The 13,461-nt window shown below is 36.1% G+C and overlaps 1 protein-coding gene and 1 pseudogene across 2 annotated transcripts; both read left to right on the forward strand.

The window, feature by feature from the left end:
- The first annotated feature begins 1,701 nt into the window (after window positions 1-1,701).
- LOC145787714 (uncharacterized) lies at window positions 1,702-9,192 on the forward strand. Of its 2 annotated transcripts, none has more exons than XM_082599515.1 (10): window positions 1,702-1,851; window positions 2,231-2,317; window positions 5,058-5,136; window positions 5,263-5,486; window positions 5,848-6,072; window positions 6,261-6,372; window positions 6,490-6,660; window positions 7,293-7,574; window positions 8,194-8,372; window positions 8,801-9,192. In XM_082599515.1, exons 1-10 carry the CDS (start codon window positions 1,842-1,844, stop codon window positions 9,013-9,015), a joined length of 1,584 nt encoding a protein of 527 aa, XP_082455641.1. In that variant the 5' UTR covers window positions 1,702-1,841; the 3' UTR covers window positions 9,016-9,192. The 2 variants fall into 2 exon arrangements, with proteins under 2 accessions (XP_082455641.1, XP_082455642.1); XM_082599516.1 differs by having other exon boundaries at window positions 1,702-1,847.
- Window positions 9,193-12,796: 3,604 nt separating this feature from the next.
- LOC145788023 (U6 spliceosomal RNA) lies at window positions 12,797-12,894 on the forward strand (annotated as a pseudogene).
- Window positions 12,895-13,461: the final 567 nt, after the last annotated feature.

Raw genomic sequence — 13,461 nt, forward strand, 5'->3', positions numbered from 1 at the left:
GGGATTGTAGAGCCAAGGAAGAACATTGGGTAAGAAAAGATTGGGCACTAAGAAATACGATGACATCTGGAGATAAGAATATCTTAAAAAAGCCGCTGGTTGATCGGAAAAATATCAATCTACTACCATTGCACATCAAACTTGGACTAATTAAGCAGCTTGTCAAAGCACTTGATCGTTGTGGGGATTGTTTTGACCACATATCACCATGATCTACGCAGATACGGGTGATTGCAGTATGTTAATCTTTCTAGCACAATCTTGATGTTTGCATAATTCTCCTGCAGGAAGACAAAGTATCCTATATGGATGGATCCATATTTGTTCTCATTATGGAGCAAGACACAGTCAACCTTCTTTTTGAGCTATCAATAAAAAGTCTCCAGCCACTTAATAATATGCAGCAGGTAAATCCATAAAAAGAAGCCCCTCAACATATGTACAGTAAACAAGTTGGCCGTCCAAGTGGAAGTACTTTCTCAATTTGGTCTCTCTGTCTCAATGAAATGAAGTCCTTGTACCGGTTTTGAGAAGGTGTTTTTCCTGCAGTCTTTGAAACTGCTTTTGTGCGTGATTGTGTGGTGTCAAACTAGTGAGTGAATGAACAACTTTTACGTAATTCATCACTTTGGAACATGCAAATTGCAAAAAAAAATTGATGTGATAGAAAAAATCCGAGCTCAGATTCGATCCAGCACCCTCAAATTACCCTAAATCAGTTCTCAAAGTCCATGCAAAAAAAATGTTTTGTTGACTAGTGTTATCGATCTTTGTGTTTCAATAGGTCAAAGATAATTTCTTTCCTTCGTTTTGTGGAGTTTAAAATGATACAAAACCTTTGAGAAAATACCACTTATATGGAGTGGGAGATAGTTTGGTTTTTGTTTCAAAATCGAAGCAAGCAACTTGAGAAAAATAGTTTTATGATAAACCAAAATTTTTCACAATGATAAAAAGATCGGGCGTTTATAAAGTAACACATACTGATATAAATAATCTACTAACAGTTGATGATAATAGCAGAGTGATGACTTAGTTCACACTTTTACGACAATAAAGCTTGCTAACATGGAAAGTTGAAAAACGTTACTTTACATTTACAAAAACCTTCAACTTGCTTATCAATGTATTTATAGCTACACCACTTAGAACTTATATATGAATATTAACAAGACGCCTACAAATAATTCTAATTGATTAGAATTTTTTCATTAAGATTGAAGTTAAATGATAGCAAAAAAGTCTCTGTAGTTGGAAAATTGGTATTCATACGGTGCCACAACTGCTTTGCTGCAATTCGAAATTCGATGGACAAACGACTTTGGTCGACAATATGATATATCAGTAAATATAAGTTCACTGTGGATCTGCTTGTTGGGTAGAGCGATATGTCTCCAGAATCCAAATCCATCTTCGCCAAAAAGCGGCTGAAATCCAAGGATTTTACGGGCTCCATACTTTATAGAGTATTTCTACTAAGATTACGTCAGTTAATCCTTGTAAATTTTTATTGGTGGTTTATTATGTTTTCAGTGTCCTGAGGCTGTAACTCTGTCAGTTTTCACCACCGGATGTGACACCACGCAAAGTAGGTTACATCTAACAGAACGCATTGTAATAGCCTTGGGGCATATTTGCAAAACTTACAAAAGCAAGAAAAAATTTTGATATTATAAATCAAATCAATGAACACAGATGGGGACTACACGTATTCACCAAAAATAATCTAAGAACGAAACTGATTACTGGTATTTGTAAGTGCATACGTCGCTACAACCGGCTCGAGGATATTTTCGGGAAGTTTTCGGAGTTGAACTGTCAAAACAAAACTGGTTGAAGGAATGCATGTTGGTAATATAGTAGCCTACAATAAAAAATTACCCTTATTTTGCGAACTTTTGATCAATTGTTTATGTGCTCGATGCTGTATATAAGCAATCACATAACTGCTATTTTAATTGCATATCTTCGCTTCAAGAAACTGGGCTTGGAAAGTGACTTAGTTCATGATTAATGTGCAATATGTGTTGTAGAAAAGTTTGGCAAATTATTGAAATTTCTGCTAAGTTCAATTTTAAATATGAACCTGAACAAACGAACTGTTTTTGAGTCAAATAAAATATTAAACAAACTTGGTCTGAATGTAACAATTTGTTGGAAAAAATTATACTTGATTAAATTCTTTCCTTCTTTCAAGAGTTTGATGATTTTACTTTAACTCATTTTACAGCAATAAGTTTTATCAGTAGGACACTGCAGCAATTGCAAATGGACAAAAACCTCAAGTGTATGATTATTCTGTTCATTGCATTTTACGGTAAGCAACATCGTTTTATTTCCACTTGTATTCCTTTACATTGTTTTAAGTTTTCAAGTAAAAGCAACTGAAAAAAGAAAAAAAAGTATTTTATATCACATCGTTCAAGGTGTCCTTGCGATTGAAATGTAATGCAGACATTTAAGCTACTAATGGTGACACTCGGGTTGCTCGAAACGATTTCATGTAGTCGAAATGTAGCTACAGAACACATCATGCAAGACAGTTCTGCCTCAAAAGAACAAAATTTGTCAAATTGAAAACATTATCGTAATTTTGTGCTAATTAGATTATAGTAGCCTATGTCTGAGTGCTTTGATCTCGAAATTGAAGTATCTACAATAAGAGTCCAAATTCAATTCAAGTAAAATTTTCTTACAAATAGTCAAAAAAAGAAAATTGAAATATTTCGGACACACAATAAGGCAAAACTCGTTACAAAGATCAGTAATAGAAGGAAGGGTAAACGGTAAAAGAGACAAAGGCAAACCAAGAATGATTTGGACATCAAACATCACTAAATGGACAAAATTAAGTTATGAAAATGCAGTACGAACAGCTCATGGTCGAGAACAATGGAGCATTGTATCCAACCCTCAATACGAGGAAGGAACATAATGATGATGACGACAATAAGAGATCTCGCATGTTTTGTATTCACTAACATATGACAGCAATTTGTTTGAAACAAATTAGCATTTGAATAATATGTTTGGAACAAAATTTATACTTTTAAAAATGTGGAATTTTATCTACGTTAATATAATTGAGGGATCGTTGCATTACATTGACAAGATGTGGTGTAAAGTAAAACGTATTAGAAAACGTTTAATGTAATAAAACAATAAAGCAAATAAAATATAGAAGCCAAACTATGTTCAACAAACGTTCCGAAAACTATATTGTTTTCATGTTTACTAGTATTGGTGCAATTCTATATTTTGGGTCTTTGATTTGTTGCTCAGATTGATTAGAAATTTCCACATTTCGCTCCATGTTTAATATTTGTTTGTATAACGGTATTGTTTTAAAGTTTAATACCACTATTAATATTTTTAGTTTAAGAAAAGGTGTTAACATTGAGCAACAAAGTTCTTGTCGTTTAAAGCTGATTTAACATTAAGCAATATTCCAGCATTGATGCTTAGGCCTATACAATGTGAAACTGATTCATTAGTAAGCATTGAGGTCCAATTGAGCTAAAGAAATCCATCTGAATCGAGATGCCTGAAGGTGTCGAATCTGGCAACTTCATTGGTTTGGTTTGGTTTTGAATCTTTATCCTGGGACTGACAAAGCCTTGATTGGTTATTCCTGATTGTTTTGCATACTTGTAGAGGCTTTTGACGCAGGGCCGGTTACCTTGCTGGGGAATTATTCCATCCATTACGTGCGGCAGAATGGAAAGCAGTCCTTAGAATGTGTTGCTCAAGCGCACACCTTGAGAGTCGAACCAGCACCGCTTGATTTTGAGGCTTCTTCGGTCACGAAGTCACGCGCTAACCAACTGAACGTGATGTTGAAGATACTTTGCTGCCTTGGTTTTGAACGTCGTATTCACAAAAGAATACTATTCTACAACAACGTTGAGTGAACGTAATACTAACCTTTATGCAACGTTGCCTAACTCAGCCAAGACATACCACATTTGTAGCCACCTGATATAAACATGCTGTGTTTACTGGGATTATGCTTTACAAGTTGCAGGGACGGCATTGCTATGAGCTCCAACCAAATATTAAAATCTAAAAACACTTTGAAATGAAAAATGTAGGTAACACTCAATCTATCCTCGTAGCGTTCTGTATATGCCCATCAATTGCATTGAAATAAAAGGCCTACTTAGACCGGACCCAAATTACCTATGCCCTTGATGTAAGAGCACAGCAAAACCCATAGACGCTATGCCAGTAAGCGAGGTTGAGGTTGAAGGTGGTACACTTGACGTGGTAACTGACTTTTGCTACCTTGAAGATGCCATGTTTTCTGGAGGGTGGTGTGAACGTGCAGGCGCAGTCACAACGCGGTGCACGTCAGCCTGGAAAAAGTTGAGAGAACTTCTCCCTATCATTACAAGCAAGCATTTTACTGCTACAATTAGAGATCATGTTTACTCCACTTGCGTAAGAACTGTCATGCTCTATGGCTCCGAAATTTGGACAACATTAGCAAGCACCATCAAGCGCCTGCAACGTAAGGACAGACCGGTGGTAAGATGTACCTGCCTGGTCAAACGTGAAGACAACATCTACTGTAGTTTGAAACTCTTGTATCCAGGCTTAAAATAAGAGACGTTGGTGAAGTCCTCCAATTGAGCAGAATGAGATGGCTTGGGCATTTTGAGCGCAGCACTAGCTGGATCTTGCAGGTCACACGTGTCAGCATTGCAGCACAGCGGGGTCAAGGTAGACCAAAACGTTCTTGGGAAAAAATTGTTAAGCGTGAACTTTTGGCTCTGAACATGGACTCTGTCAACCCAACGAACCGTAAAGTGGAGAGGAAGACTGCGCCTCGATAGACAGACAAGCCACACCCTCAACATGAGGATTAATTCATGGCCTGTATAATCAAACTGATTGATGATGATGAATTCAGGCTGACATGAAATTAAGTTGAATTTCTTTTTCATTCGTGCAAAATGGAATTAGTTGAAGTTAACACTAAAAAAAGTTATCTATTTTGTCTAATCTCTTTCTAATTCAATGTAACTAATTTTTCAAATGCTTTTTTCCGAACACAGGAATAGCTCCAACTGCTTCGACTACACCTCCAACTACAACTGCTCCTGCTCCTCCAACTACCACTGCGCCTCTTACAAGGTGAGATGTAACTGCAACCAACAACATACTTTCATTTTCATAGCACAAATTTAACGTCAACTTTCATGTCAATTTACAATCGCAATTGATTAGCCTCGAGCCGAAATAACACATTTTGTATTGTAGATGCCAAAGGGACGTTGAAAGGGCGATTCGGTCTTATAATACATTTCCAGATCCAATGGCAGGACCCATGCTTCCAGAATGTGATGACCAAGGTCGTTTTGTTACTACAAAATGCTCCCCAGAGGATCCAAGTGTTTGTTGGTGCCTTAATTCTGGAATTTTTAAACGCCTCGGAAGTGATTATGGTGGAAGCCACCCAGGAATACCTTTAAATTGTGATGAATGTAAGGCTTGCCATAAACAAAAAAGTTTTTAAAACGTTTATTGGTGATTTGTCATACAGTATAATAGATAAATAACTAAGTTTGTTTGTAAAAATTCGTATCATATTTATGATGTAAGGTTGCATTTGTAAAGTTTAATTGCGTAATACGATGTCATGAAGGGTACAAATCAACGATTTATTTGAATTACCGTACAGTAAATATTGTAATATTGTCGTAAATGGATCATCTTTGACAGTTAAAATAAATACTATTGCAAACATTCAGTGCTCTACAAAACAACAATTTAGTGGTATTTGTAATTCGCTTTGTATTGTAACTTTCATGTGCAAAAATGGATTTATTTTTCTATGTCACATAGTTGGGAGCTTTGATGTCCGTGTCAGTTTTGGCCCCATCTATGCAAGCACTTCTTTGGACGTGATATGGGATAGTGTCCCTGGTGCTGAGCGTTATGTTCTGACCATAGAAGCATTAGAACCTGCTTATGTTGGAGAGTTTGAATGGTCAATGTCGTTTGATAAAACTGCAAAGAGACGACATTTGATCACAGGTCTTCTTCCTGGAGCAGCCTACGTCCTTGGAAGTAAGGAAAATAACTCGTTTTACTAAAAAAGAAAATTGTTTTAACATTTAAGCAATTTAAGTTTTTGCAAAATTTATTTATTTTGTTTCCAGTTTACCAACAGCTGCAGTTCTTTCTTATGTTAAAAAACTTTGACGTGTTGCATAGAGAAAAACAATTTGTCATTAACAAGTTCTGTATGATTATAGTGTTTGCTGTCAACAAACAAGGATGGGCTAGTTGGAATGACGTCACAGAAGTGAAAACAGATGACATTGACACCCCAGAAAACTTGAAAATCTTCGACAGTACTACTACCAGGTAAAAACTCATATTACTGTTGTCATGATAATAATCTTTACTTTTTATTTTAAAGTACCTATGTAATTTTTCTATTATTTAAATCTCTACAAGTCTATAAGATTTCATAATATTTAGTGTTACAATACGTTGGGATCAACACACAACTCCAGACTCATACATAATTGACGTGATCAACGCTGAGACTGGAGAACGAGTTAGGAGTCTAAGCCGTACCAATCGTAACACTCCAAACAGATTAGCGATCAATAGGCTTGACCCTTCTTTGGAGTACATTATTGAAGTGAGGTGAGACAGCAATGTTTAAAATCACTTTTGTACTGTATTGAAGTCATGCGTTGTGGATGTATATTGCAGGTTTAACCTGACTATAAAACTTTTAAGAGAAGTAGGAAAACATTTAAAAATACAAATAAGCTGTTGTGTATATCTGGTATAAATTCTACTTTAACTGGCAGAGTGTAGCCCATATAAAGTATAACGTTGTATGATAAAAGCCTACAAGCAAATCAAGACGTGAATTATAGAATACGCCTTTTTAAATAAAGCTTATCTAGACACCAGACATGGTAATAGGCGTACAAATCATGCAATGATATGAATTTTATTTAAAAAAAACTAAGCAGTAATGAAGCACCAAGTACAACTTGAACTAAGTTTGCGGTATTCAAGGTCCTTAGCAGGTGGCTTAATAGCTGTTACATCACGTATTCCTGTATCAACGTTACACTGATATCGCGATTGTTCGCTCAACCATGCACCAATGGGTTGTGGCATCTTACTTCTCCTTCAGATTTGGAAATATTTCAGCGTCATTTTACGTGTCGACTTATGCTACCAATGGTAGACCAAATCACTTTTTAGTCTGTAATTACCTACAACCTTTGTACAAACAACAATTTTGTACTTCTTTCGTACAGAGCTAAAAGAACCATGGTGTATTCGCCGGTTACGTCACGGGATTACGTCAGTGATCCAGCATCAGTGACGTTCAGACCTCCAAAGTGCATCCCATCTCGTCCTCTCGATCTCATATACGTCATAGACACATCCAGAGTGCCGCTTTGGAGCGGATTACAGCAAGAAAAGGAGATGTTCATCAATATCACTTCATCGTTACCTGAGTTTAATCTTAGAACTGGCACAAGACTGGCCGCATTGAGATCTTTCAGGATAACTTCCACAATATTCCACTTCAACAGGTAAGAACTATATCGAGCACAGCTTTCACTGAATGCACAAAAATGTGTTTTTTCATATATATATTCGATTTTTTTTTAATAAACAAACATGTAAAATTAAAACGTTAAACATACAAGTTTACAAACAATAAAAAATAAATTACAAAACCAAAATAGTTAAAAATACTCTTTGGACAGAAAATTGGATGCTCTCATACAGCATATATGGTCTTCATGTTTTACTATACCATAATTTATGCGATCTGACAATGCGCAGGGTTAGGCTCAAATTTGAGAAGTAGATCAAACTTAACACTCTACAAATTTATAGACTGTTATTAAAATTTCATTTTTGCATGTTATTTAATGCATTAGCACTGAGACATGTTAAAAATCGATATTAATCATAATTAATTAATGAAGTCCGAAACGGTTTTCAAAAACATTAAATTTTAGTTTCACCCACCAATACAATCAGATAAAAATTGAAACGAGTATAAAATGAATGGTCTGACAACCGTCACTGAAACATGAAATGAACGCTTGACTTTTTTGCTTGTCATTGAGCACTTTTTATACAGTAATATTAATAGAATTGATATGTTTTCTTGTTGGATGTACTGTAGACATTTTGTTCTAGATTTCGTAGAGCAAACTATGCTGCAGCTGCGTTGGCAGCGTTACGTTACAATGGAAGTCCACTACGCACCGTTCAAGCCCTAAACTATATCAGGAGTGTATTCTTTTCTGATAAAAACCGAGAGCCTTCTTACACAATTCGACAGAATGCCGTTTCACTTGCAATCGTCGTCTATTCAGGTAGTGTGATTTGTGCATCTATTCCGTGCAAAGTGTAATCAACGTTTGATGCAATAGACTAAGTTAGAAACATAAAATTCCAACATTACATAATTTGAAATTAACATAAACATAGAATAGATCGAGTTCGCTTTTAGCAGCATGATTGTTGTTACTTCACAATGTAGATATTAACGACCTGTTTTAGTCTGATGCTGCGAGTTCGCTGTGGTAGTTTCGCCAATACCACAGCGAACTTGCAGCATCAAGCTAAAACAGGTCGTTAATATCTACATTGTGAAGTAACATAAGTATGTTGAAGCAAAAATGACTTTTCCTGAGTAAATTTCTAACAAGTATTAACCCTGAAGCTTCAAAAAACTAAATATCATTTTCTCAAAAAAAAATTCTTCGATGCGCTAATATCCTTACTTTCCTCTTTTATCCAGGTAACTCAGAGGACTCAATAAATGACATCAAGATAGCAGGTGCAAGGCTTGCTAAGTTCACGAATGTGATCGCCGTTGGAATAGAAGGACAATCAGAAGATGAAGCACTATCAGCAATCGCTTCAAAGCCGGATTTGAAAATCACGGTTCCTTCTTTTGACCAGCTAGGAGCTGCAGTTGATCCTATGTTACAAAAATTGTGCTTTCTGGATTGACGTGGTGTGAAGCATAGTTTGATTTACTTTAGCACTAAACAAACAAATATTATTATAACATAACGTGATATAAAATGAGAACATAGTGTTTAGAATAAATCACAGTTTCAGTTACAACCTATACATTTCAAAACGTTTGTTTTTTGACTATGATACGGAAATAAATTACTACACTGGCAAAAATGTGTTGTTGTTATGCTGGAATTATGTTAACAAAAAGTGCAACAGTCAAAGCGTCAGTTAGATTGTCCAAGTCAAATGAGGGTAGTTTGGTTTATGTGTTACGAACAGCTTGTATAGTGGCAAAGCAAGCAAAGACAGGATTTTTTTGAACGATGTGTTTGATCAGACTGATAACAATTTGTTTACTGACTGTTTTTTTTTTATATCTTGAAGCCAGATTGAGTACGTTTATGATTTAGTCCAGTGTTTCTCAACCTTTTTTGGTCCAACGCCCCGTTTATAAACTGACGAAATTTTACCGCCCCCCATCAAAAACGATTAATTACGAAAAGCAAATATATATTTGCGAGCATGAAAACAGTATACTGGTAGTAGTGGTTACGTCATAATAATGGAACTCACCAGATTTTGTGATGTAATGAAAAATTACTGAATTTAAATAGATAGCGTTTGTAAACAAAATGGTTGGTCAATCAAATACGACGATGGTGTAAGAGAAATTGTTTGGCTATCGTGCGATTATGTAGAGTAGATTATGCAGTAAATGATGTGACGAAATTGTTATGCTGGTCGGTAGATGGGTTATACCAGAATTTCCCCTAATAATCAAAACGCCCCCTTTAAGCCGAGGTAACCATACCGCCCCCCTACAAAATAACCCCCCCCCCCGGGGGGGTACCACCCGCGTTAAGAACCACTGATCTAGTCTTAAAGTCCTTTACCTTCTTATATATATATGTTTTTTTTTCTTGTATCCAAGCTTACGCCCGGTGGTTGAAGTTATGAAGTGGACGGGAAGGCAAGGAAGCCAATCTTCTTGTCCACCTTAAGGCAAGCCTGTGTCTTGCCAAAAGTAAAGTCGCATGCTCTTGAGCGATGTCGAATCGTCTCCTTTTCGAGTGCAGACCTAGAGCTCTCGGCTTCTCACCACTAGTCTATGCACCATCAGTGTTCATATCTTATCATACACACTTAGCTTATATTAATGATACCGATATTAGAATGTGAAACGTCTATGTCACTTTGGATATATTTTGAATTGAAAACAAAAGGCATCATAATAAACCAAATGGAAAAGCTAGGCAAGGTTTAATACAGTGTGCGCAAGCAACATTTCAAATGTCTTCCAGTAACACTCATGAAGAGATTCCATCATCTATTGGATCTAAAATTGATAGTTATAGTTTGTTGTAAGACATTTAAAAATTTTTCCTAAAATCCTATAAGCTCTTCCTCATCACATGTTTTCTACATGATTTATTTTATAAATCCTAAGATGTTTTTCAAAAATCTAACAGGCAATTTAGTATCTGATGGTCTGCATTAAGACAAAGAAAGTAATGCCGAACATTATTAAAATGTTTCTGTAAATAAAACCAATTATTGTATTGATTGTGAGAACCTTTATCCTTATACTGACTCAAGATGATTCTTCGAAAGCTAAATTGTGGCAGTTTCACATACTTGTAGCGGCTTTGAACCACTGACGCAGGCCCAGTCACCGAGACAAATACAGTGTATAGTTTCCATAATTGTTGTTGAAGTGTTGTTGTCTGTGAATTATTCCATCCATTAGGTGCCGCTGAATGAAGAGCAGTCCTTCAAATACGTTGTTCAAGCGTCTTAACTTATTCTTATCAGAAACATGGCAAAAGCTATTTTTACATTTCCTTTCTTGTTAATTGTAAGACCTAATTTTAAAACATAGCCGTATTAAGCTCAAAAAGTGGCCACACTGAGCCAAATTTTAAAAATCTAATTTTATGCAGCTCACTCATCAGCAAAAATACTCAACAGTATAGAAAAATTGGCAGCTTTGGTTCTCAACCGCGGCTCTCAACTATTTTTCTGGCGACCCTTTGAAGATTTGTAGCTGACAGGGCATAGGCTATGGGATGGAATGGAAGACGTTTTTCAATCTTTCATCTTGAGATTTTATTCCACTCCGTTTCCATTCCATCATTCATTAAAACATTCTATTCCATTTTCCATCTGCAAATTTTGTGGCTAAAATTTCGATAGAAACTTAGCAGCAGTAGTTTTCCAAGAACTATGTAGGCACCGTTTGGTATTAGAACTACTATAGAAAACCAATATCTGTAGTCGTATTTTGGTGCAACTTTAAAACTTGGCGTGCAACAGAGTTGTATCAATTACATTGTTTCAGTTCAATTGCATTGTTCTGAAATTTTTAAATCACAATTATTTCCGAATGTAACAATTAAAACACGTTTCAATTACAAAAATTAAATATTTCAAGATTTATGTTCAACAATGATTTTGTACAGTTTGGTTTATCAAAGACAGTAGAACTACTTTTTTTGATAGAAATTGTCTGTACCCACTCAGTGATATGTGTAACAGTAATATGCCATACGTGCAACTTTCCAAATATAATTGATTTTGGACCAAAAAATAAATCTTAAGTTAATCCTCTTTAGATATGGGATTACTGTAATATGATGATATCACAATCATGCTTGTTTCTTGTTATCAAGCGAGTTATCGGTCTAGTGAAGTCTGCAACTATGTTGCAATAAACATTTTATTGGAAGTTAAATTAACTGTTAGCAATGGGTCAAATTATTATCGGAAGAGCACGAAGTGAAGCAGAAAAACGACCAAGTTGTTCAATTAGCTCATTGTTACCAAGCTTACTGTGCTGGTGGCCCATAAACGGGGCACTTATGGCAGCAGATGGAATCAGCTCTCCAAATAATGTTCTGTCGGAGCTGTTAGACATGCAGTCGGATGTCAAGCTGAAACATTTCGTAGTGAAGATGTTATTTTGGATGAGTTCCAAAGAAAAAGTACCCTAACTTAATTGCCAATGCCACTGCGTTTGGTTTAAGTTGGGCTTCTTGTGTGGAAGCGATTTTTGCTTTACGTCATTATACTAACCGATTAAGACTCACGGGTCACCAACCTTTTTTGCATGCGGGTCACTTTGGCACTAAAGAGAGCTACGGCGGGCCGCACTAATAAAATGTTAGGTAGGTTGACTCTTATGCTAAAAAAGAACGCATTTCGTACCCAATATCCAGCGTTACATGTTGTTCATATTTATGTTAGAATACCGCAGCAACAAAATTAATCGAACAACGCTACTGCCAGGCCAAGCTCCTTTTAGAACACTTTTGACTTTTTTTAACAATGCCTAATAAACGAGGCCACTTGTTTTGCGCACTTATAGCGAATCAAGCGGTTTCATCAGAATATTCATCGCCAACAAGAGTGGTGTTGTCACTTCGCTTCACAAAAGATATCTTGCAATTAACAATTTCAGTAAACAAGGAAATGCTTGACACATCGCAATAGAGGCAACAACAGTGACCTGCAAACATATCAGCAAAAAATAAGCTCCAATAACAGGGAAAAAGAAACCAGGCACCATGAAACAAATGCTTGTGGAAATCACCCAAAAATCGTAATTCTATCGTAATTCATGAACAGTCTTCCCTTTAAAAAAGCAATGAGTTGGTTTTTCATCCTTTTTGTGAGAGTCTATAAAACTGTCTTTCTTTTGTTATAGACAACTGTCACTTGCGATGCTTAATCAGCGTGGCAAGAATTTGTTGATTAACGAGATTTTGCAGAACTTGCTTCGGCAATAGATATACTAAAATTGGAAAGATACAGAGAAGATAGCCCCTGCGCAAGGATGACACGCGAAATCGTGAAGCGTTCCATATTTCTTTAAAAAAAGAAGAAGAAAAAAACATTTTGCAGTACTAAGCTAAATATTTTCATAATAGCCTACAAGCAGAAAAAGTCTTTACATTTATATACAATATTTTGACAATTTATTATAAATTGAGTTGGCACACCGACCTATTTTGCCAACAAAAACTTGTATAAAGAGAACACTGGTCGTGAAACTCAATAACGATGAAACGCACACTAGTGTTTACATGACATTTGCAAACTTAAAATAAGCAACCCAATGCTCGACATTTTCGAAATTCGAAAACAGACGTTTTAATCAACCACTGGACAGTGTGGCTGGACATCGCATTGGAATAGCTTTAAGCAACCCCCACCTAGAACTATAATCTGATTGGTCGGTCGGTGGAATCGTATGCAAAGCGAAAATATGCTTCCCGGAAAGTATTTTTTTCCTTCGTGCTCTTTAACTCCTCAAGAAAAGTATTTTGGTTATACTTGTACGCTGATACCTTTCGCGGGCCGCAGCGATACAGCGTGGCGGGCCGCCATTTGGTGACCTCTGGAATAAGTGATCATAATCAAGCAGCTTTTTTCTAC

The sequence above is a fragment of the Aplidium turbinatum genome, chromosome 18, assembly GCF_918807975.1.
Source record: "Aplidium turbinatum chromosome 18, kaAplTurb1.1, whole genome shotgun sequence".
Taxonomy (NCBI): domain Eukaryota; kingdom Metazoa; phylum Chordata; class Ascidiacea; order Aplousobranchia; family Polyclinidae; genus Aplidium; species Aplidium turbinatum.

Excerpts from the sequence above, each read along its gene's own strand:
- LOC145787714 (XM_082599515.1), top strand. Across the intron at positions 5,487-5,847 it reads ACCTTTAAATTGTGATGAAT|TTGGGAGCTTTGATGTCCGT; the intron begins GTAAGGCTTGCC and ends TATGTCACATAG. Across the intron at positions 6,661-7,292 it reads GAGTACATTATTGAAGTGAG|AGCTAAAAGAACCATGGTGT; the intron begins GTGAGACAGCAA and ends TCTTTCGTACAG.